Below are 25,585 nucleotides of genomic sequence, written 5' to 3' on the forward strand. Positions count from 1 at the left end.
CTGACCTCTCTGACTGGCCTACAAGCCCCCAGAGGGCATGGAGGCTGTCTTGTCTTTGCTCAGCACAGATTACGCACATAGTGCTAAGCAGGAACCTATTAATGAGATGAAGTTACTGGCCCAAGGTTATAAGAGTGAAATACTTTCTGAGCAGCGGTCCTCGACCAGCTCCGCAGAGCTCTCAGGGACACAACAGGACAAGGGACTGAAGTTTCCAGGAGACGAAACACAGACCCTTCTAATACTCAGAGCTGCCTGATGTGGTTGTGAGCCCCTCGTCACTGAAGGTATGCCAGTGCAAGCTGGAGGACCATGTGATGGGGACGACCTTGCATGGGGACTGCACTGATTGCACAGAGGCAATCAGTGAACTAAAGAGCAACATTTATGTCCCAAATCCTTGGTGGAAGGAGGCAGTGGAGACCGAGGTTAACAGTGAAGGATTAGACCACAAACTGCCTGTGTAACAGCCAAAAAAATCTCAAAGTGAGGAGGGAGGGAGGAGAATAGGTCTTTAAGACTATTTTAAGACTTAAAGACTTTTGAAGGTCTTTAAGACCTTTGCAATGGTTCTCCAAAAGACTGCCATTTTAAGAGAGAGCAGGAGGACAGAGCTGGAGTAAAGGCAGCAAGTAGGATAAGGTACAGGATGAGGATGCTGGGTGGACACCCCAGGGCCGGGGGGCTGTGTGTGCGTGTGTGCGTATGTGTGTATGTGCGTGTGTGTGCGCATGTGTGTGTGGAAGTGGAAGGTCTACCCTCCTCCCTGTGTGCCCCGAAGGGGAGCCTGGGGGGGGGACTGGGAGCCTGCACAGAAGGGCCAATCACCTGCTGTAAGCCAGTCTGGGCCTCTCTGACCCTTTCTACTCTGCCCGGGCTAGGAGCCCACAGGCCCAAAGGCTGAGTCATAACGTGGAGGTGCCCGGTGCTCGGCAGAAATCAGCGGGGTTGGCAAGGTGCCCAGGATTTCACAATGTTGTCTGCTTGTGCGGCCCATGGGAAAGTCACCAGCCAGGCATTTGCATGTGTGAGCAGGAAGCACCCCCCTCAACACGCCACCCCGCCTGCTCTGGCCCCTCACGTGTCCCCAGGTGACTCCAAGGTGCCCAGGGGACGAGAGCAGGTCCTATGCCTCTTCCCCGGAGCCAGGTGATTGAAACAGAGAGGAGACGGGGGACATGCCCAGGGACCTGCCGTCTACTCACCGTCGGGTCTCTGGTGCGGCCACTGCTCTCTGGTGGAGAATGCCCCTCGGTGGGGACCACTTCAAATTCAGAGGAGGTGCCCTGTGCAGAAGAAGGGAGCCAGGGGCTGCCTGAGAGAAAAGCACCTCACCCCACCTCTTGGGCCCCGAGGCTGAGAGCATCGAGGGGTAGACATGGAAGGACAAAATCCCTTATCATGTCCAAGTCCCCTGGGCGCCCCTCCGTGTGAGGGCAGCCAGCCCAGGAAAAGCTCAGAGACCGTGAAGCGGGAATCCCGGGAAGTCCGCCCGCAACCCACAGTGTGGGTCGAGGTCACATCCCTCTGTTGCCCGTTTCCTCATCGGTAAAACAGGGATACTGGACTACCTGACTTCAGATCGCTTTAGCACTTCAGGATCGTATCTTTTTTAAATGCCTTGCACTTTTAAAATGTCTTCCTGAACTCCAGTTTTTCTTAAAGCAACCCATGGAGTGGTCAGAAAGTTGCATCCCCTTTGGACAGAGGAGGAAACTGAGGATATATCATTACTGAATGCAAAAGTAAGGACTGCAAATCCAGCACTCCTGCTGTGGCACCAGGGCTATCGCCTAGGCCCGGGTGTCTCCAACTGGTCACAGACAGCAGTTAGCATGGCCATTGCCACGATGGTCCCGTGCTAGCCTTCCCAGCCCAGTCCCAGGGATCCCAGAGGAGAGGACTGATCTGTGATAAGTCCCAGAGAGGTGCTGACAAACCTGAAGAGACTTTTTCAAGACACACCCAAATCCAGAGTGGCTAAGGACTCCAGGCTTTCCCACGCCTCCCAGCCACTCCAAGTAGAAGGTACTGGCTGTGCAACCAACAGATGGGCCGATGGTCCCTCTGAACAGCAACTGGCTCTGGACTTGCTCCTAAACCTAACAAAGGCTAATTCAGCCTTCCCTGGTCCCAGGAAAGGGCAGGGGTGGGAGGATCTCTGTGCTCAGCCTCTGCTGAGCCTCATGGCCACCAAGAACCCAGCTCTGGATCTCGGCACCACCCTAGAAAGTTTCCCTTTCACCTCTCCATTTTGCTAGTTGTCTGCGTGACCCTGGAAAATGCTCTTCTTTCTCTGGATCTGATCTGTGGGATGGAGACTCTAAATGATATGACCACTTGGGTCCCCTCCAGTCCTACGATACCAAGCAAAACTTCTCAAGGCAAATCTGCAGAAGATAGTTGCTGAGCCCCTGCTGAGAATGTGAGTTCCATGTCGCATCTGTCTGCTTTCCTAGCACTGTGCAGTCCATTCCTGCAGAACAACATGCAACCTAGCAAATGGGAGGCACTCCTTGTGCATATCAGGGTCCTCCTGGTAAGATTTAACTTCAACCTTCACTTGAAAATGGGGAACCCGAGGCCCCAGACAGACTGAGATCAACTTGCCAATATCACCCAGCAAGTAAGAAGCTAGGTTTCCTGACCCCAGCCCTCTCTCATCATGTTTCTGCCCATGGGACCTTGAAATCCAGGCGACTTTCAGCCATGACTCCAAATACAACTTACACTGGATGGAGGTTTGGGGATTGGCTCTGGCTTGTCGCAGGGGTGTGCAGGGTCAGCGGGAGGTGCTGGGACATCTGCATCCTTTCCTGGAGAATTGAGAAAACGTGGATAAGCAGCAGGGAAAAGAGAAAAGCCCAGATGCCACCTTCTTAAGGATAGCCTTGGCCAGGGGAGTTCTCAGAGTTCACTACACGAGTCCAGGAAACTGGGAGGGGGTCCCAGCATGGCCAGGGGGCCTGGGAAAACAACTGGCTCAGGAATGATGGGGTGGAACCTGGGCAGAGAGAGACCATCTTCCCTGGACTTGCTGGGAAAATCCCAAGGTGGTCACTGCTCCTTGCTACCCTGGACCTGCCTCAATGTGACAAGTACGACAATTTACAATTAATGAAATGTTTTTATATTTATCATCTCAGCCAACTCACAGGACAGCTTTGTACCCCATTTTAAAGGTAAGGAAACTGAGACATACAAAGGTCACAACCTGCCCATGGTCACACAGCCAGCAAATGCAGAACCAGAACTTGAACTTGGCTCTCCCTCCATGACCTCCTGCAGCTCTTGCCACAGGGAGCCCCTCGAGGGTAGTTGCACGTCTGCCTCTGGGGGTGGGCTCAACACCCACCCAGGACTCAGGAAACATTGGTCAATGGACAAGTGGAGGCTGGAAATGCCCACTGCCGGCAGCCCAGCAGACTCTGAGATCATCGCTTTCCTCCATGTGTCCATTCAGCAAATGTAACCAGCAGCCAAAGAGAAGGCAGGCACATCGGCCTGGGCTGAGACCATAAGGCAGAGCCGTAGCAGGGGGCATGTGAGCCCCATGCGTGGGAACCTTCTCCTCCTGAGTCCCAGACCTTGCTCTGGACTTGGAGACATGCCAGAGGAATGCACGGTGACCACACACAGGACTTCAACCCTTAGTCACAGTCAACGCTTTCCTTTACTAGGTAGCATGTGAAACCTGACATCTGACAGACACTGCAGCAGGCTGATGGGCAAGTCCAGTTCTTCCAAGGGCCTCAGCCTCCCCAGTTGTAAAATGGAAGGAGGGGGCCAGACCACAGAGCTTTTGACTCAGATGCCAACTCGAGCGACCCAAAGTAGCTTCCTGGAGCATGATGTCTGGCACATAGTAGCTGCTCATTAAAAATTTGCTAAGTGTGCTGGTAAAGATCCTGAGTCCATATTCTGAGTGCAGTGTGTGGTGATCCATTTCTAACATCTGCCAGGGCCTCAGGGGTGCTGAATCACCAGCCACTTTGGGACAAGATTATTCTGAAGTCCCTTGCACATCTGACTTTTTGGGGGATGGTTTAGCTAAAACATGACTGGGAAGATGGCCTGCGGCCTAGGGATGAATGAAGGAGATGTGGATTTGTGACTGAGGAGGGAGTCCACGGTTAAGGGATTAGAGAGGTAGAAGATCAGGGAAGGCAGAGGACAACCTGGGTTCTCTGTGTACCTGTGAGCTCGGCCAGGTGGTCGAAGGAGGCCAAAGAGGGAGACGGCGGTGGGAGAAGCTCACTGTCCTTGACCAGCTCCTCTGCCTTCTGCCGCAGCCTGGACGCTTCCATCTGGGACTCTTCCAAAAGCTCCCCTGGGGGGACAATGAGGAAGGGAGGAGCAAAAGGAATTATTCAGCTCAGTACGCTGGTTCTCCTGCCCTAGGCTCCTAAGCCTGCTTCTGCCTGGCTTCTGATGCTCCAGGCCCTGGGCTTCACTCCCCCATCGCCTTGTGGGCTGAGTGGGGCACACATCATTCTAGCCCACAACCCGAAACTGGCCTGAGAAGGAAGAGGTCTTGCAATCACGAAAAAGGAGCAGAGGGGAGTCTAGAACAAACTCCTGGCCCCTGGCCCCTGCTTCCTTCCTCACTCCTGACACAACAGGCTGGAAACTGCACAGAGCCAGGGGCTCTCTTAGCCCACCATCATGGTCCCCGGGGGGCTCCCCACAGCCTACGGCCCACAGTCAGGGCCTGCTTGAAGGGAGGAGACCCTTGTAACATCAACCACCCCTCTGGGCCTCAATTTTCCTTCTCTTACAGGTGGAGACAGGGAAACTCCAGTCCTCCTTCCCCAATCTGCCATTCTAAGCAGAGACTCGCCAAGCAAGGAAAAAGCATTCGGAAAATTGGGAGTTGTGCTCGCCCCTAAAGATTAATAAGCCCTGAGAAGATGGCAGCAAGGCAAAGGAAGAGTTTTAGGAGTATGGAGGAAAGAGAGACCCCCTCTGGACGAGGAAGTCAGTGAATGCCTCGCCTGGAGGAGGAGAGGGCACCTGAGCTGGCGGCTGATGGACAGGGACTGTTAAGTCATGTGGAGGTCAGCGGGCTTGTTCTAGGCAGTGGTGGCAGACTGAGCAAAAGCCAGGAACAGAGAAATCCAGGGGCCTCCTCCCACCTTGCTTCAAGCCAAGCTCGGCTCCCTGCTCCAACACTTGGGGACCGTTCTTGGGTTGCCCTGGTGATGCCAGCTCTCCCCATTTCTGGCGCTTCTGGAAGACAGACCATTCTACTTCCATGCCCACAAATTGGGCCTTTCAGCTCCCTCTCCCCCACCCCATGCCTCCTTCTCAGTCCCCCAAGGCTTTCTGAGTCTGTCATCATGGTTCTGGGGTGCTAGGGACTTGGGGCTGGGAGTGCAGCCACCATGTACAGAAGTGCATGAAGATACAGCTGTGGACCAGGAGGGAGAGGGATGTCTCGGGCAGAGGCACATGCCAGCTGGCACAGCAGGCTGCAGGGAAGAGGCTTGCAGGGAGAGCACAGAGTCTGCTTTACCTAACATCTTTATCCCTTGCATTTTTTCCTTCAGTCGGGAATTCTCCTCCACTAGGCGCTCAAAAGCTGCGGATGCCTCTCCCAGAGGCACGCCGCCCCCAGGGTCGTAGATCCGGTATGGTCCTCTCCCTTCCATGAGGGTGGCTCAGCCCCTGCCGTGGTGCCCGCCTGGCTGTAAGGACAACAGCAGTATGTCAGGGGGCTGGCCAAGCCACTGAGGCATCCTAGTCAGTCAAGGCCCCATAACCCAAAAGAGAACACAGCACTTCGGGCTGGTCTGGCCGTGGTACAGGAGAGCAAGACAGTCACCTCCTTTGATCTGGACACTTTGCCTTTATTAACGCAACCTACGAATGACATCAGTTTCTTTCAGCAGCTCACTGCATTGCTGGTTCATTTGGAACAGCAGCCAGTTGCGAGGTGCCATGGGGAGTACTTGAGAGCACTGGCCTTGGAGTCAAAAAACTTGAGCTCGTGGCCTGTTGACCGGGTCCAGAAGGAGAGGGACCCTGCATCACTGCACCCCCAGTGCCAAGCACGGTATCAGCTATGACGTGAATACCCAACAAACACTGAATGAATACATGATCTAGCTATTAACTCACTGCGGGATCATGGGCAGTCCCCTCCCCTCTCTGAGGAGGGGAAATGAAAGTCTTACACTAAATCAGTGATCTTTAAAGTGAAATACTTGTGCCCAGAGGGATAAGCAAGTCAATCCAATCCAAAGCTCCATTTATATGTATGTTATCTTTTAAAAAAGAAAGACCAAGAAGAAAACCCCCTGACTAATATTTAATATACGAATTGACACTGTCAACCTCCTCCTTCAGTCTCGTGTCATGTATGGTCTGTCCCTTCCAGTTCTAATGAACAGATGGATTTTCCATCAAACCACCATCTACTTATGCAGCAAGTGCTCTGCATTACTCTGTTCAATTTCCCCTACTTTATTTCACTTGAAACCGCACTGCAAAGTGGTTTCAGAATCCCAGTTCTGTGACTTAGTAGAGAAACTTCCTTCTTGCATTCATTCAACAATTATTTACTGAGTATCTACTCTGTGCTGGGTACTAGTCTAGGTGCTAGGAAATTATCAGCAAACAAAATAGACAAAAATCCCTCATGGAGCTTACATTCTAGTGGTGGAGGCAGATAAAGTAGATAGAGAGAGATGAACACAGTATTAGGGATGATGAAAACATCTATGGACAAAAATTAAGCAGGGAAATGTGAGGCAGGGACTTCAATTTTCAATGGAGCTGTCAGGAAAGGCCTCACAGAGGAGTTATTTTTAACAGAGACCTGAAGGAGGTGAGGGAACTAGCCACGCGGACATCTAGGGGAATAGATATTTCAGGCAGAGAGAACAGTAAGTGCAAAGGCCCTGAGGCTGAAGAAATGATTCAGCCCCCAGCCCTACCAAGAGCTCATCAACCAGCAAAGATCTCCAAAAGCCCCCACTGGGGACCTCGGAAGGACTTGGAACCCTGAAACCTCCCTCCCAGGATCACCATTTCAGTTACAAGTTCTCAAAGGCCCTTTGATCACCCATACAGTGCTTGCTGAAAGCAAGTGTGAAAAAGAACTAATAATAACAACCACCATTCATTAACCTACTCACCAGGCACTGCATTAAACGCTTCAGCTGCATTATCTCAGTGAAGCTGCACAACAACCCTAAGATACGTGCTAAATTATCTTCATTTTATAAGAGAGGCTCAGAGAGGTTAAGTAACTCAGCCGGGATTACACAGCCAGCAAGTAAGGGCCGAAATGCAAATCCAGTTCCACCTGACTAAGAAGGCTGAGCTAAATCCCTGCTATCCTCACACAGCTCCCCAACAAGACTCAGGCCAGAGAGGCAGAATGCAAGTTCAAGCCTGTTTGCAAGGTAACATGACGCTAGGTATTGGGTACCCGCTGGGCTGATTCCCCTGCCTTGTAGCATAGGAGATAACAAAGATTTCGTCTAGAGGGTCTACATTACCCTGGGATGCCACGGGCCAGAAACAAAAACAAAGTTCTAGTGAGTGGGACCTCTCCCTCAAAGACTGACAAACAAGATAAACACATGCTTCGAGAGGCACCCACGCCCTGCTGAGCCCCACGGAGGCAAAGGACAGTCGCCCACACTCTCAACACAAAAGTCACCAGTCAGCTTTGGTTGTTTTTAACTTGAAAGGTCAACTTTACACTACAGAGCAACAAAGCACTGATGTATTCACGGAATTGAAATAAAAGATAGTGTGGGTAGGGCACTGGGCACAACGACTCGCATATAGCAAGGAGCTCGAAATGTTAGCAGACGTGGGCGGGGGGTCCTTCCTCTGTGCTCCCCATCTCCTCCTGTGCCTCTCCAGCAAGCACTCACCGCCCAGTAAGGCGTGGATATGACTGGTACGAGCACTGGCGCATCTGACTGAGAATTTCTGGAGGCGGGAGCGTGTTTTCCTCATCTCTGCTGCCAACACAGGCCTGGCACCTGGCGGGTGAGCCATGACTGAGAGCTGAATGGAGTTTACAAACCGGGAGATGGAGAGCTGGAAGGGGCTATAGCCACTCCCAGGCAAAGTGACAGGAGGTGTCCAAGTTCCTGCTCACCAGTCCACACTCACCCTACACAGAACACACAGTTGACGCTATGTGATGATTTGAGTAGGTTTTTACTCCACATCTGGCTTGCCCAGTAGATTAGAAGCTCCGTGAGAGCAGGGGCTGAGTCCATCTGGTCTACCAGGGTATCTTCAGTGTGGTCCAGAATAAAGCCCCAATAAACCTCCAAACAGAGCAGAGAGGCTGAAAGAACCAGAGGGGCCTTTCATCTCTCTCTATCTACTTTTTTTTGACCCTGACTCTGCCTCCTGAGAGGCCAAGTGCAAACATCCCTAATGCCTGACTGAGACCCACTGACCAGAGGCACCTGATAGCCATACGGTTGTAGAATCGGGGCTGGCACAGCCATGCTCCCTCAGAGATGCCCGGAGGTAAGCCCAAGCGACAGAGCAGAACACAGGATACAGGAAATGAAACCCCATCCCCATGCCCTCCATGCCACACATGCTCTTGCTCAGCACGGGGCAGCCAACGGGCAAGCAGCGGAGGGACAGGCAGGGCTCTTCTCCCGACTCCAGCCTCGGCAGGCAGAGCTTGAGGACACGGAGAGAGAATGGGCTGCAGGCAGAGGGAGACCAGACCCAACAGTCTACTATGAGAAAGTCTCTCTGGAGACGAGAGGAGCCACCCAAGGGAAGGCCTGGACTTCGGAGGAAAGAAACACAAAGAGAGGAACAGGGAGTTTCCAAGTCCTGCTGACCTCATGCCCAGATGGTCAGCATCAGTTCCTTTCCTGGAGAGGGTTCTCGTTCCCAGGATGACAAAGCTGGATAGGAATCTCCAAGGGCAATGAGGCCAACCCCATTACCAAGCGCTCCCAAGGCTCTCTGAATGAGGGGCTGCATCACTGACCTGCCTCCCGGGCTGATGGCACGTCTCCCCCAAGTCACAGACGTCACAGACGGCAAGTGGGTGTGGAGAGGGGAAGAAGGCGCTGAGCGCACCCCCGCACGGGGCAGTACCAGAGCTCAGTGCCTGGGCATCCTGGGGCATGAGCTCATCTGACTCTCTGTTACAGTCTGAGGACAGCAGTCAGGGCCCAGAGCATGGAAACCAAGGTTACACAAAATGTAGGATGGAGTTGGACCAGAAGGTCCCAGCTCTCTCTCCAGGCTGCCACTGTCCTCACCCCCATTTCTGCTCCTGTGCTGCAATCACACCACAAGCAGAGGTCCCATCCATGTTCCTGCCAAGTCTGGCCTGAATTCCATATCCACCTGGGCCTGGTTCCAGCAGCTGCAGATCAGGTGACCTACAAGCAATGGACACCAACCTGCCTTCCAAAAACAGAACAACCGGTGGGGAAGAGGCCACCAGCTCAGACCTTGTTCCAAAACAAGATCTTGGCTCCATGGGGATGGGGGTGGGGTCCCACAGCACACCCTGAGAGGCCTGGGGATGCCTGCTGGAACCAGAAAGGCCCAGCTTGGGGGCAGAAAAGGTATCAGACAGATGGCAGGCCAGGCAGCGACCATAGAGCGTTAAGTAAAGATGGAGGTGATGCTGTTGAAATTGAAGGAGGCGCCAGCAGAAAGAGGAGAAGAAGGTGGTGAGACAGGATGACAGACAAGCAGCTAAGGAGGTGGGGGGGTGTTGGGACCGTGGCCCAAGTTGCAGCCTCTCCCCAAGAAGAAGGTTGAAAAAGGCCAGATTCAGAATTATATTCTATTTCAACTTCTGTGCTGAAATGCTGCCCATCTGAGACTGTCCTGCAATTAGCCCATGTTCTGGTGCCAGGAGTGGGGGCTCTTGGGTCCCCTAGATGATATAAATTTGCATAGCCAGGAACATCTACAAAATACCTAGCATTTTCTGAGCATTGTTTCCCCATCGGATTGTCACAACAGCCTTGGGAGGAAGGCAGGGCTGATATCTGTTGGACAGATGAGGAAACTCAGGCCTACTTGGGAACTTAATCCGTTGGATCTAATGCTGCTGGGCACTGGCTGCACCCTGGGGTCAGCTAGACCCTGCAACTCTGGGGAGTGATGTTCTCCATGGCCCAGAGGGAAAAGCCCGAGCAGATCTCTGATCCTGGGAGTTGGGAGGTCATGATGGCCAGTGGTCACCTTTTCAGGCAGAGGCAGGGGCCGCCAGGGACGCCGGTGGGTGGGGAATGCAGTGTGGTGAAGGGACAGGGTCTCTGGGAAGAAGGCACAGGACAGAAAGTCAGAGGTTCAAGCATCTACTCTGATGCCCACTCTCATGGCCATGGGCAAGCTGTCCACTCCCTGCACCTCAGTTCTCTCATGGGCACAGGAAGGAGCCTGGACTAGAGAGAAACTGGGTGATGTTTTAAAGCTGGCCTAAGGATCGACAGAGACCCAAGACTTGGGAGCCAGCAGCAAAGCAAGGAAAGACAGAGGACCCAGAACACTGGAGATAATACAGCCTTGGAGTCAAGAAAAAAAGGATCCGGGGTGAAGCAGGTGAGGCAGACAGGGTGCCACACTGAAGCGGGCACCCAAGTGCATGCACATGACCCTGATGGGGGCCTGCCTCACCTGCTGCACCTGGGGCCTCACCAGCGCCTGCCTCGCCCTGGTCTCAGCTCTGCCCACCCCCGCGGGCTGTATGATACTGGACCAGCCCCTCTCCTTTTCTGAGCCTCCGCTGCCTCATCTGCAAAATAGGAATAATAATAGAATCCACTGGATGTCAGATTAAAGACATGAAATGAAACAATATATGTACAGTTGGGAGTCCTCACTTTCTACTTCTTGATTTTTGATCTATTTAACAAAGAAATGTACTCATTTTGTAATAAAATTTCCAAAACAATAATAATAGTAAACAACAATAATAATAGTACATCACTAAGTCCCCGAACGTAGTAGGTTCTTACTAAAAGGCTGACACAGCCCCGTAACTGTGCCCAGCTGACTGGCCGTGGCATCTACTCAATTTCTGGTATCTGCAAACAACCATTAAGAAGGGACACTGGGACAACACCACAGCTGGTGAAGCTGTAGCTACGAGAAGCCCACGCTCATGAGAGATTAAGAATCATCTGAATCTCATTTTTCTCAGTTGTAAATGGGAATATCCAGCAATTCCCCTGAGAGATGACTGGAAGTGAGGCATCAAAAGCACCTCGCAAACTAAAGAAAAAAAATCTGTCCGCATCTGCACTTTGTGATGACCTCCAGTCCACCCCGCCCATTTCACCATCAGGGAAACTGTGGCTCCTGGTCCACCCGCCAAAGGTGCCCTCTCGATGACTGTCAGCAAAGACACAGCACCTACTTTAGAGGGTGTGTACTCAGGGAGCCCGTCCTGGCATCCACACCAGTGAGGAGCCAAAGATTTAATCAGTCTTTCCAACCAATTCCGTAATAAAGAGGCTGCAGGCCTGGGGTGTAAGATGAGGAACTGGAATCGGGGGATCAAGTCAAGGTACACCAGGGCAAACATCTTCCACCACAGGGCCTCAGTTTTCTAAAAGGAGGGGTTGGCAACAATAGCAATAATACAACATAACGGGGTAGACTGGACAATCTTCAAGGCCCCTTCTAGTTCGAACATTCCAGAACTTGCAATTTATTTTTTATTTTTTATACCAAAGCACATGTTTGGCTTCTTTTGTTTAAGAGGGGGTGGTAATTGGGTTATTCATTTATTTCTATTTGGAGGAGGTGCTGGGGATTGAACCTGGGATCTCCTGCATGTCAAGCATGAGATCTACCACTTGAGCTATATATACCCTTCCCCCAGAATTTGCAATTTATTATCAACAGTTTCTAAAACCCTCTGACCTTGAAAAGGCTACTCTCCCCAGCTCCAATCCCTCCTAACGCCCAAGCGGTCCTCCCATAAGCTCTATCACCTCCCCAAGAGTAAGCAGAAACCCCTAGATGATGTCTGCAGTCTTTCCCCAGGTACCCCCCTCCTCCCTGGCCTGCACCTAGGCTTCAGCTCAGCATGAGGACTGTGTCCCTCAAAGACAGCATGCATCTCCTGTGTCCTTCTTCCTCCCCTCCCCTCCACTGATTCACCCCCAGAGGGAGCCCCATTCCTTCCACTTAGCCTCCAAGACCCAGGCTCCACACCATCAGACTAGGGATAGTCGGGAGGACCAGGACCATCAGCTGGCTGGAAACGCTGCAAAAGAAGACCAAGGACCAACTAACTAGAGCTGGGAGAGGGCCTAACAGTTGCATGCTACCGTATACCAGGCTGTATCATTACACAATTACCTCATTTTCTTCTCACCACACAGAGATAAAAATTATTATCCCTGTTTTCCAGCAAGAAAACCAATTCTCTCAGCTGTGTAGCACACTCTTTATTTTTCAGATGAGGAAGCTGACTCAGAGAGGTTAAGTCACTGGTCTAAGGACACACAGCTGGTTAGTGGCAGAACAAAGAATCCAGCCTCGATCTGTGAGACTCCAACACTGCTGCCCTTTCCAGTGGCCTCCACTGCCTGAGAGGGACTCAGCTGAGGCTCAAGGGGAGGAAACTCGTCCTACTGTCCCACTACTTGGAACAAGCCCCCAGGTTCCCAGCCCCTGCCTCTATGTGTCTCTACCTTTGCATGCTGTCAGGTACCAGTCTGCCCCTGACTGTCTGAAGTCACCAGGGCTTAGAATCTCGGGAAATTCAGTCCTGTGCTTATCCAGTCCCTGGAGAGTCAACGGACTCCAGCTGACCACCTTTGGTGACCCAGACCAACTTCCTCCTCAAGGAGCCTCACTAGGCAGCCAGCATTGACTGTCGCTCAGCTACTCCCAGTTCTGCTCCCACTGGCCCTTACTCCATCATCTGGGGTCCCTTAGTTTATGAAACTAGTCCCCTCCTGATGAACATTCAGGACATTTTTTTTGCTGTTACAAAGCATGTGGCAGTGCACATCTTTGTCTAGCCCCTGTGTGTAGTGATACAAAGATTCTAGCTTCTTAAATAGGGGATTACCGAATCAGTTACCTCTGGCCTTGGAGATAATTGAAACCTCCTCAGGCATGCTCTTCTACAAGAGAACTTTGTTCTCGGCCAGCCAGGCATAAAAGCCTGATTGCTGACATCATCGAGAAAGGACATTCTTTACTATGGGAAACCTAACCATAAGAAAAGCAAATGTACACAAGGCTATATCAATAGAAACATGATTCCTAAAAGGGTGGAGGTGAAAGGTCCTCTGCTGGGTGAGACAGACCACACCTGGGGTGTGGTGTCCAATTTCAAGACCAGCTACAGATAGGGTAGGGGTGGAGGGTTGGGGGGGGGGTGAGTCGGGAGGGGTCTGGAAGTCAATCCCTATAAGGAACAATGCAGGCAACACGGGCTGAGCCGCTCCAAGAGAACACTGCAGGTTCCAAATCTCCTCTGAGCTGAAGTGGAGAAGAGGGGCATCTTGTTCCTTATTCTAGGGAATAAAAGCCAAAGATGTCTTGTTTCAACAGCAAAGGCTAGAAACACCCTAATGAAGAGGAAAATGAATAAATCCACCAGGGCCATTTCACATCAGGGAACACTATACAGCTGTGAAAAACAAATGAGCCAGAGCTAGAGATATAAACGAGGATGAATCTCACAAATATTAAGCAAAACAAGCAAGTTGTAGAACAGAGTATGACAGCATTTAAATAACGTTTTAAAACATATGAAACAATACTGCATATTACTTAGGGATGCATACATTTACAATACAACTAATGAGAGATACAAGAGAATAAACTCAGAACGCTTGTTCCCTCTGGAGGGGTGGGGATGATCAGGGAGAAGTTGCAGGTGTATAGAAAATACGTTATTTCTTAAGTCGGGTGGGTGGGTGCCCAACTGTCTGCACATTCCCCTCTATGTCTGAAAGAGTCCCTCAGACTTTCTAAAAGTCAACGCTGCTGTCCTCAGACCCCCGTTCCTCTTTGCAGAGGTCGGCATGGGGGGAGCACCTGCAGAGGCAAAAGTGGAGGGGCGGGGGGACCAGGGTTCCTCAGACCACTGACGAGGCTGGCCGTGACGAAGGCGCAGACCGTGGTCTCCGGCCAGCCGAGGGCGGTGTGAGCAGGCTCCAGTGTGGGTGGAGACCAAACCAAGGGCCCCTGACTCATGGGCCACCCCCCCACGCCCGCCCTAAAAATACCAGCTCTGGCCTCTGAGCATGAGTCTCTGGTGGCATGACTCCCACAGCTCCCCCCGCCCCCCCCCCACACACACACATCTGCCTGGGCCGCCCGGTCTGTCCACGCAGCAGGTGCTCACGACACAGCGAACAGCCTCTGGGTGAGGTCCTTGGGGAGAGAAGAGTTCAGCCCCGCCTGGGGACGGCCCTCAGACAGACAGACAGCTGCTCCTCGGCCCAGTCATCCGTTCCTATGTTCCTATCGGAAGGGTGACTGTCCCAGGCCAGTCATGGGGGAAATACACCCAGAACTTCCTGCAAGTGGCCAGGCTGCGGTGCCTGCCAAGGTTTGTCTCTGCAGGTCGGCGGCTCTGCTCCCCACAGGAGACGGGGTGCTTCTCCCTGCTTCCCTGTGCCTTCCTTCTGGCAACTCTCCGGGGGTCCCAGATACCCTCTCTCCAAAGAGGAACAGGAAAAGGAGGGACAGGCCGGTGCTGGGGCGGGGGTGCAGCAGCGAGAAGCTGGGAGGGTGGGCACAGAAAGGCCTGGCCCAGCGGGAAGAACTCAGAAACTGCTGGAGCCGGAGAGAGGGCGGCCCAATCACTGGGCTGGAAGAGGACACCCAATCAGGGCTGGAAGAGGACACCCTAAGACACCAGCCAGTGCAACCCCTTCGTTTAGCAGCTGGGACACCAAAGCCAGCAGAGAAGAGGGCCTGCCCAAGGCTGCAAGGACTGTAGTGACACAGAGGGGAGGCAAATTCAGTCCTCTGGTGGCCAGCTGTGAGCTCTTCTTCCACACCTCCTACTGCCCTCCCCACCCCTCCCTCCAAGTGGGCTGGTGAGCAGTGAGGGGAAAAAAGAGGGGGTGAGGAAGGAGGTGGGCCCACAAGAGCAAGCCACCTGTAAGAACACTGGAACGGGCTGCCTACAAGGGCGCGCACTCCCTGATCCTGGGGCGGGGGTCAAGCAGGGGCTAGATGATCACCTGCTGGGGTGCTGCGTGCTGTTGACGAAATCTGGGCCAGATTCCTCTGCGGCCCACCCACATGCATACTTTTCATTATTCCAATTAGGGACAAGACGAAATCTAAGACAAAGTAAAGGATGACCCGTCCAGAGAAGGCACAGCCTGGTCCAGAGGTGGCAGAGGGTTAAAGGCAAGCTGTTCCAAAGCATGGAACATCAGACCATCCCCATCATCTACTGAAATTCCTTCAATACCCTCATGATTAGCATCATTAACCTTAATGATATTCAGCAGCTTTTACTCATTGCTTACCCCTGTGCTGAGTGCTTGACACACACCGTCTCATTAATTCGTACCACTCTGTTAGTAGCACCTACGTCACAGAATCTTACAGATGAGGGAGCAGACACAGCACCCACCCAGGTGTGCCGAACTTTAAAGCATACGTGCTACACCAGGGGTTCTCAAAGAGCAGCTGGCAGCGTCACCACCACCAGCTGGATCAGATGCTCTGGGGGTGCAACCCTGCAATCTGTTTAACAAGCCACCCAGGGGATTCTGATGCACTCTCGGGTTTGCAAACCAACTGTTCTAATCACTCCCAAGTCTTGCCGACTGACCAGGAACAGCTGACACTTCTCTGCCTGGTAGTCAAGAGCTTAGGGTTTTTTCCTAGTGCAGCTGGTCAGCTCCCCCAACCCAGCAGAGCCTTACCCCAAATCCTCTACCTGGCCTACTAAGTTCCAAAAGGGGCTTAGGCCCCAGTCTGCACCTCATCATCTTGGAGGGCCCAGCCTTGAAATCAGCTCCCTCTGGAAGCCCCCTGACCATCTGGCACCCTCAAATTGCTCCACACCCAGGGAGACTCACTGCCGAGCACCTGCTGGCACACAATGCCCTCCAGCTAGTGCCCATGGCACATTTCTGCCCATTCTATTACAAGTTCCTGGACAGAGCCAGTACCTTATTCCCCTGAGAAACAGACACAAGCGTGACCAAAAATGTTTGCTGACTACTGGAAATGCAAGGGAGCAATTCCCCCTGACTCTGCCACTACCTCTCTGGGACAAGTGCCTTCCCATCTTTAGGCCTCAGTTTTCTCATCTGTGAAATGCACCATCATCCTGGTTTCTTCTATTCTATTCATTCATTGAACAAACCCAGCAGACCCTGACCCCAGATACTCTTATCTAGTATCAGGGATGCACCTGTGAAGACTAAAGGGGTCCTTGCTCTCACCTTCCTATTCTAGGAAAAGAGAAAGCTAACAAACAGGTAAACACTAAAAATTATCATATGCCAGACACTAAGCTCCATACATATACACTTTCTCATTTGCAAATAAGCAAGATTATTGCAAAGCGTGATGAATGTATGAAAAAAATATAACAGTAATATGATAGAAAGTGAAAAAAGGGGCTACTTTGCATAGAAAGGTCAGGGAAGGCCCCTCTGAGGAGGTGACATTTGAGCTGCGACTTGGCAGATAAGGAAGAACCAGCCATGGAAAGAGCTGGGGAAAGACGTTCTGGGCAGAAGGAACAGTACAAAGGCCTCAGGCAAGAATAAGCTTGGCATGTTGGAGGGGGAAGAGAAGCAGACTGCAGTGGTTAAATCGCAGTGAGTGCAGAAGTAAAAGTAGTACCCCGTAGTACCCAGAGAGGGAGGCAGACAGCCAACCTTCTGCAACACTGAGGTGCTCAAATCAGGTCGGCAGACCCAACTCAGGACATCTGGGCCCCAAGTTATAGGCAGCACTGGGGGTAAGGGTATGAGTCAGACCCCACAGCTTCCTGGGGCCCCAAAGGACCTGGTGTGGGCATAGGGGCAGGTAGCAACCCTCAGCATGAGCCTTACCTATGGGTACCCATGGGTGGGGGAAAACAGGGTCATGTAAGGATGCAGAACACAGGACACTCATGGCTGCAGCCTCTAGAGGGACACAGGATCAAGTGCTTCTGTGAAGCGCCAAGCCTTGATCACATTATTTTCCCAGGACACAGCCAGGATGGTGGAAAGGAAACAAGGCCCAGGGTTCAAGGCTTACTAGACTTGGACAAGTCTTAACCTTTTGGGGGCTCAGGTTTCTCATCTGAAAATTGAGGCTACTAACAACTCCTAGAGTTGGTGAAAAGATGAGATACTAAAATGTAAAGCACTGTGCCTGGCACACGGTAAGTGCTGATAAATGTAAGCTACCATATTTAAAATGTTATTATTGCCATTATTGGCTTTTCACTGACTCAGTTCTCTCTGCTGTAAAATAGGGATATTAATACATCACAGGATTGCTATGAGTTTGTGCCAATAAATATTCCAGCCTCTAAATCCAATATCCATTGTCACGAATGAAAAAAAAATTGAGAGTCCCCTTTCCTGACCTCGCATCAGATGCCAAATTCCCCTCTACCATACACCATTGTTTGGAAAATGAGTAAGAGCTGATTAAATTCCATTTTGACAATACTGTGAAATAAAAATGATGCATTAGGAATCTACAGATTTCCCTGCACTGTCATTCTGCAAGGGGGCGTGGACGGACGTTGCTGGTTCTTCTGCATCATCCACAAAAGTCCCCCTGCCCTCAACCAAAACACAATTTCTCACCCAGTCACACAAAATTCCCACCCACTCCCAGACACAATGAATGCATAATACAATCACTTTCACATACACACAACCTCACACACTCTTGTAGACAAATGTTATACGGTGGAAAACTCACCCACATATAGAATAACTCCACAAAACAAACTCACTACAGCTACCGTGCACATGCACACAAATGTTGTCTCTAACAGGGGACAAAATATGTTCAACAGCACAGCAGGGAGTCTGGAGTCAAACGTGAGTTCACATCCTGAATTTGCAACTCCCTAGCTGTGTGACCCCAATCTCCAAGTATCTCGGTTTCCTAAACTGTAAAATGCGGATAGTAAAAGGCGGATAATAATGATCATATTCATTTTGAGTATGGATATGTGACCATTAAATGAGTTTAATATATGTAAGGGGTTTAGATCAGCACTTAGAAAGCGCCCAATAAGAGTTATTTTCCTCTTCATTACATATGCACGCACTCTGCTTCCAAAACCGGTCTCCCACACTGTAAACAGACCAACGCCCGCGCACACACCCCCACCTGGCTGGTCTGCACGCTGTGCACAACACATGCACGCCGTTCCCAGGCGGGCTCCCCCACGCAGTGCGCACGCGCGCCCACCACCCTCCGCGCGGGTCAGGGATTCCCCGCTCAGCCGGACCCCGCCGCCCCTGGGGGCGCCCCGTGCCCGGGGAACTCGCGTACCAGAACCCAGGAGCCAAGAAGCCTGGGCCACCTGGCCGGGCCTGATTCTCCCCTCCCCACCCCGCCCCCCGCCACAGCCAGTCACTGCCGAGGCTCGAACGGCCCAGTACCGGACTCCCTTCTTCCCGTTCCATCCCTGCTCCAGCCCGGCCGGCTTACCCGAGGGTGGGGGCCCTGGGGGATAATGCCCCGCTCTCCGCGTCCAGCCCCTGGTCCAGGGACGGGGGTAGAGGCCCAGGCAAGGCTCTGGCCCGGCAGCACTCCGCGGGTTCCCAGGCCAGGGCAGGGGGAAGAGGCCTGGGACTAGGAAGTGCCGGGGGCTGGACAGCCCCACCCCTGGGAAAGTCCCAGGTGATTGATAGGCAGCTCGCCCAATCACGCCGCGCCGTCTAGTCGGGCTCGCGGCCGCTGGGGTGGGACGCGAGGAGGTAAACAGCAGCTGCCGGAGGTCCGGGGCCTGGAGAGCAGAGGGGTGTGAGGAATGGCCGCCGGGGTCCCGTCCAGCAGGCCGGCCCCTCGGTAGGCTTTGCCTCTGGCGGCGACCTCCCGGGTCCGGGCAGCCCCTCGCGGCACTCGTTACTCCGGAAACTCCAGGCGCCGGAATGAGGCTGGGGCCACCCTAAAAGCCGGAGTTTCAGAGCAGAGTTGAGCCGCGGAGACCACCCACCCCTTCTCTGGGCCAGGGGCACGCAGGCTAGAGCGCGGGGAGAGGACTTGACAAAATGCACGTAAGCATTTGGAGCTGAGCCAGAGCTAGAGCGCAGGGCCCTAGGGTTCCTTCCACGGCGCTCCTGGACTTATCAGAGCTCATGGAAATTCCGAATTGAAAGGACCTTTAAAGAATCTTACTGTCACTGCTAACATTTTTTTTGCGTACTTACTGCTCCAGACTTGGTAGACACTTTGCATGCGCTATTTAATCCACACAGCCACCGTAATGAGATGGTTTTATCATTTTTTTACTATAAATAAATTAATATGCAAGGCACAAGGAAGCTAGATGACCTTAGTGAATGGCTGAGCTAAGATTCAAACCTAAGTAGGCAAATCTAGAGCCCACCTCTTACCCTGCCTACTTATATGTGGCCCAGACCATGGAAACACACTGTGGGATTTTCGAGACCAGTAAGGAGCGGGAGCTTGATTTAAGGTTGGGAACACTGGTTTTTTGGTTTTTTTTTTTAACCTCACCGTTTTATTTGAAAGAGGTTGAGTTTTTATTTCAAAAAATGGAAAGGCCTAACCTTGGACTAAAGGACAGCTCTTTAAATTGGGTAAATACAGTTTTATGAAAACCTTACTCCAAAAGAGGTGTTTCACTAGAACTGTTGAAAATTTAGTCATTGACAGGGCCTCATTCTCAGAAAGGATTTGGGGACCTATTCGACATAGGTCCTCATTTCACAGGAGAAATCTGTCAATCTACTGTGACTATATGAAAACACACACACGTCCCTACCCACGTGTATGCGTAATCCAAGGACTCTCAGGCTTTGTGACATCATGGGATGCCTTCACTTACTTCAAAGGAGTTATCAAATTCTCAAAACAGTATCAATTCTAGTTCATTTTAATTATGAAAATAATTACACACATACCCTGATTTTGAAGAGAGGGAGGGAGAAAGGGATTTGAACACCAAAGCAACACTGAGCGTTACCAGTGTGGAAGGTATGGGGAGATAAGAATCTCGGGCTGGTTCTCACCGCAGCTCTCAGGTATCACCTCACCCATCAGGCCCCACAGTCCAGTTTCCTTCCTGCTCTTGTCCGAAACTCCTAGTTTGCTTCTTCCTAGAATGCTCTCTTTCTAATCCCAACCCAACTCTTCTCATGCCTGAAATTTACTTTAAAAAATGAAGTCTCCAACTATTTGCATTTTTTTCCCCAAACTGTTTTAGCTGTGTTTGTAAAGGTCTGATCTTAGAGACTTAGGCAAATAGCTTCATTCCCCAAAGTGCCAGATGACTCCTAGAGGTGGCTTGTTGAACAATGGTCTAGCATGGCATAAAAAGCTCACATAGCTGTCTTTTTGCCTGATTGCCTACTTGTGGATACTTCTTCTTAACAATTACAGTATGTGAGAACACTCATCTCTTCAAAGTCATGACCACACCTACCTGTTTCATCGTTTTCAGTCTGAGTTCAGAGCATTTCATCATGTTATAGAGGCCCTGGAGACCACTGATTACAACCCTCTATTTGACAGATTGGTAGACAGAGTCCTCAGTGTAGTAAAGGACTTCCTCAAGGCCAAGCATGTTGAGTGATGCAGCCAGGGTTGGAACCCTGGACCTTGGCTCCCAGTCATATGTGCTCTTTCCACTGCACCATGTTGTCTTTACAATGTCCTGGTTTTTCTTTCTTTCTTTCTTATAGAAACTCAACACTCATGATGAACATAGGCTATGGATCTAACTAATGGGGTTCTCACCCTGACTCAACCGCTTACTTCCTGGGTGGCCTCTCTAAGCCTCTGTTCCTCTCTGAAAAAATGGAGATAATAATTACCTACCTCTTAGGTGATCATGAAGATAAATGAGATAATGCAAGTAAAGCTCAAAGTTTGGCACACAGTAGGCATTGGAGAAATGGTAGTGGTTTGTAGATGTGGATTGCATGCATTGAGTAGAATTTCACTGTTAAACCCAGGAATTCAGCCTCCCTAGGTTCCATCCCACCATCCACATCCTCTGTGGGACCCTAGACTCTGGGGGCCTGGCAGAGTGGGAAACAGCCCCCCTAGAGCCTGGCATCCCTGATACGCCCATAGCTGGAAGGAGATTTCCAAGCTGAGAAGCTGGGACTGACACTGGAAACTGGGTGACTCAGGCACCGGGAAACTTTTGCTCTTCCAGGGTGACGACAAGCACCCCACAAAGCCCTACCTGGGAGGAGAATCAAAAGGCCTGTGTTTTGTTTCATTTTGTTTTGTTTTGAGACACAAAACTTCCCAGTATCTTTTCTACCTTTCCTTCTCTCTCTACCAACTCCACCAAGGCTGCTCGGAAGTCAGACCTAAATCCGCATTTGAGGGAAATAAAAAACATAACAACAAAACCCAAATTCCATGTGTAAATGATTGAGCTCTAAATCCAGTGCCTGAAGAGGAGTGGAGGCTGCATGTGACAAACATCAGAAGGTGACGTTTGTGGGGTATTTGCCGCGTGCTAGGTCTGCACTTTCACATAATGTATCTCCCAACCCACCTCTGAGGTCAGTACCATCCCCTTCCCCACTTCACACATGAAACTGGGGCTCTGAGGTGTTAGGTGACTTATTCAAGGTCTTAAATAGCACCAGGTCACTGGAACGTGAAGATCCAGGCTCTTAAACTCTTAACCCGCTTAAGCTACATGCTATGGAATCTTGCCAGCTTGGCAAGGCATAGAACTCAAAATGCCAGTCCTTGAAGGGTCCTTAGAAGGGATCAAACCCAGCCTTTTTCTCATGGGGTTGAAGCCACTGACGGCAGGGACTTGCCAGAGGTCTTCCAGCGAGTTTGTGATAGTACTTAAGTCTCCTGCTCCCAGAGCAGTGCTACTGTCACACACCCTAGTGATGGGAAATGGAGCTTCTAAAGCAAACAAGCATATGCCCCACTTGTAGTGAATTAGTCAAGTCGGGTTCTTGGCTAGGGGTGAATGAAACTCAGGGCAAGCAGCTAATGAACTGAGGAAAGAGCAGTCCTGGGTCTGGGTCCCTTCCTCAGATGCAGTCTCACATCCCCATAGCCAGAGGCAATCTCAGGAATGTAAAGCCCTACGGTGGATTCTGGGTGTTTTTTTGGTGTTGGGTGTGTGTCTATATGAGAGATTTCAGTGATAAATGAGAAATGCATGTCAAGTACATGCCGTTGACTTAAATTGTACTAGGTAATCGTATTTTGGGGTAAGAAGTAAATTAGTGAGCAGAGACTATGGTCCCTGCTTCCCACCCTCAGCCTGAGAAGGCATTTTTAATTCCATCTACCTCCCAATAACTGCATAAGGGGATGCATACCACAGTGGTAAGAGATGTATAACTTTTCAGACTTTTTCAGCACCTTAAGCTGAATTAAACCATTTCGTATCCACAATTTGCCCTACTTCCAAGAGGCATGTCATACCAAGGGTTAGGATGTGGGCTCTTGAGTCAGACAGCCTGGGCTCAGATCACAGCCCTGCCACATACCCCTCACGATGCCCCTCCTGGCCTCCTCATTAGTAACATGAAGGTTAGAACTGTTCCCAGTGCACAGGGTAGAAAGAATGAGACACCCCAGAGCCTGGCATCAGTGAGAGGCAGCAATGGCAGTGATCATCCACCCAATGCAGTGGGCAGGGATCAGTAATCTCCTCTTTCCAGTGAGGACCTCAGGGCCCAGAGCTGTGGAGGAACTAGCCCTAGACATCGCAAAGCGTCCTCGGAAACACCAGGCCTAGAAGGCATTCCTCCTGACTTTTTCTCCAGGGTCTTTCCTGTTTTCCTCTTTCTCCATCCTAGCTGCTTCCCCTGCATCCCTGGGCCTGCCTGTTACTCTGAGCTTTCTAGGGCCCCGCTGCATGGGAGGAAAGGGCAAAGTGACACTGGGGGAAATTCCCGGCCCTGGCCTGTAGCATACGTGGCCTGGCCAGGCCCCTCCCACAGCTCTAGGAGCCCAGGCCTCCCCTACTCCAGCTCCTCTCCCTCTGGCCTCCCTGTCTCCAGCTCAGAGTGTCAAGCTGATCTGGGTTTGGACCCAAAGTTGCCTCTTGTCATCCTCTTGGAAGTGGGGAGAGGTCAGTCAGGCCCAGCCCAGCCCCTGAAGGAGGCAGACCCGTGGGAACCAGAGCATTTCCTAATCCTGGGAAGCCCTTCAGGGCCCTGAGAGCAGCCCTCCTACCGCCTCACCCCAAGTTCTCTCCTGTGCTCCCTCTTCCAGGGCCCCTCCCGCTTCCCCCTCCATTCTTCTCCAGCCCAGGAGCCACTGTGACAGTGACTTGGCCTCCATTCCTTGCCCCTCCTAGCCAGGGACTTCCCTGGGCTGGGCCTCTGATGAGCTTTGGAAAATCTGGACTGTTTGTGATCAAAGAGGAGACCGCATCACCACTGTCTGCCAGCCTGTCACCCACTCCAAGTGCCTCAGGCTCTCTCTCTGTTAAAGGCTCAACCACAGAAAGGTCCAGCTGGCCCTGGGAGGAGAGCAGGTGGGAGGGCCCTCCAGAGGTCCTTTTGCCCCAGGGTTAGGGAGGGCCCCAGCCTTCCACTGTGTTCCCAAGGGAGGCAGGGGCAGACTCCCACCTGCTCTCTTCCTGTCTAGCTTTAGATCACTAAAGTGCCCAACACACGCCCACACACTCACCCTCAAAGAGTCACCGACACACATTCACGTAATGACCCAGACACTCAAAGACACCCACAGACACACTCACACACAAACACATAAACATGCTCACACATTTTTCGCTCACACGGTCACGTCAGGAGATGTAAGGTGTGACACACGCTCACAGAGACACACATCCACACACACACACACACACACACACACACACACATCTGCGTTCAAACTCATGAACCTACTCCCTTGTCTTGGGAAAAGGATAAAACAAAAAATAGGTCTTTCTTTTCCTTCTCTTTGGAAAAACCAGCAGCCACCAGAGAGAAAAGGCCTGGCTGAGAAGGCAGCGCAAGGAGAGGAGGGCAGGAAGACAAAATCAGAAGTAGAGGGAGAGAAGCAAGAGGAGAATGAGGCCAGGCAAGGAGTGAGAGAGGCCGGAGCCCAAGCCTGGGGGCAGGGGGCTGGGCCCGGCAGCCCGATCCCAGCTGGCAGGGAGGCAGGAGGCCAGGTAGCTCGTGGCCCAGAGCCCGGAGGGCCTGGTGGCCCCGCAGTCCTGTGCAGTGAGCCCTTCCCTGTCCTGGCTCCCGTCCCCCGCCGGCTCACTCACCTGGGGAAGAGCAAGAGAAGACAGGGTCTGTGCCCCAGCTCGAGGCTCCTCCGCTGACTGTCTGCAGGAAGGAGGGAGGGAGGGCTGGGCTGACTTTTAGGCAGGAGGGGAATTCCCCGAGATGGAGGAGCATGCAGCCCCGCAGACTCAGCTGAGGCCCCATCCCGCCCCCTGGCAGAGCACAGGGCCCTTCTTTGTCAGTTCCCCACCTGTCACTTCCCAGACTGGCTGTCACTTGCTGTGAATTCCAGGGAGGGGAGGGGGCTCCGGGGAAGAGCCGGAAGCCTGACGGTTCTGTGGCTGGGCTGGGAACTGACACAGGGGCAGAGGCCACCCAGCCAGCCCACCCTACCCCACCCCCAGGTTCTCCTGAGGACCTCCATCTCTTCCTTTGCCCAAGCTGGGGGATTCCAGCGCCCAGGGTCCTGAGGAAATCACCAGACACCCAGCCCACATCCTCCTGCCCCCAGTCCTATCCCATCTGTTTCCACTTAGTTTCTGTGGCTTGTCCACAGGGAAGAGGAAAGCCCACTCCTTCCCTCTGTGCTGGGTCTCTTGGATGTAGTTTGGGGCCTCAGAGTCCTATCCACCACGGAGCAGCCCAGCTCGGCACCAACCAGCTAGTGCTCCTGCACCTCACCTCGCCATCCTGAGCCTCAGTGGTCCCCAGCTGTAGAGTGGGGATCAGGAGTCCTGCTTTGCACACCTCCTGCAACAGTGATTAAGACAAAATGATAGTTTACAGACTTCCTTTGTAAACTGTTGACCACTTTACAAACATAAGGGCTCACTCAGTTCATCATCTGCTGAAAAGATGCCTAGGGAGGGGATGGAGGGGGACCATCTGAATGAGCTGGCCTTTCTCCATCATTCCTAGTTCTGGAGTTTCTTCATTCTTACACAATATTATAGACCACTGAAGACATAGGAATGGGCAAGTCAGATCCACTTCTTGCCCGCTCAGAGCTCACAGACTCTGATGCTGCCCTGTCCAGCACAGTAGCTATTAGCCACATGTGGCTATTTAAATACAAATCAGTTAAAATTAATAATTCAGTTCCCCAATAGCACCAGCCACAGTTCAAGTACTCAGTAGCCACATGTGGCTACCACATTAGATTGCACATGTATAGAACATTTCCATCATCACAGAAAGTTCTATTGGATAGCATTGCTCTGGGGGCTGTAGGCAAATTAACTAGGTAGTTA

At 51.9% G+C, this 25,585-nt stretch overlaps 1 protein-coding gene across 9 annotated transcripts in view; it reads right to left on the bottom strand.

Annotated features, from left to right (window-relative positions):
* Nucleotides 1-24,431, bottom strand: part of TNIP1 (TNFAIP3 interacting protein 1) — a 46,956-nt gene extending 22,525 nt beyond the window's left edge. For 6 of the 9 annotated variants that reach the window (XM_074360942.1, XM_074360946.1, XM_010970001.3 and 3 more), the window contains exons 1-5: nucleotides 18,628-18,766; nucleotides 5,516-5,687; nucleotides 4,196-4,330; nucleotides 2,731-2,816; nucleotides 1,206-1,286 (exon numbers count right to left, since the gene is read on the bottom strand). In XM_074360942.1, coding sequence (XP_074217043.1) covers nucleotides 1,206-1,286; nucleotides 2,731-2,816; nucleotides 4,196-4,330; nucleotides 5,516-5,651 — 438 coding nt within the window. In that variant the 5' untranslated portion in view covers nucleotides 5,652-5,687; nucleotides 18,628-18,766. Of the gene's footprint in view, nucleotides 1-1,205; nucleotides 1,287-2,730; nucleotides 2,817-4,195; nucleotides 4,331-5,515; nucleotides 5,688-18,627; nucleotides 18,806-24,376 lie in introns of those variants that run through there. The other 3 variants (XM_045506719.2, XM_074360947.1, XM_045506725.2) reach the window with 3 other exon arrangements.
* Between the last annotated feature and the right edge of the window lie 1,154 nt (nucleotides 24,432-25,585).

The sequence above is a fragment of the Camelus bactrianus genome, chromosome 3 (assembly GCF_048773025.1).
Source record: "Camelus bactrianus isolate YW-2024 breed Bactrian camel chromosome 3, ASM4877302v1, whole genome shotgun sequence".
Taxonomy (NCBI): domain Eukaryota; kingdom Metazoa; phylum Chordata; class Mammalia; order Artiodactyla; family Camelidae; genus Camelus; species Camelus bactrianus.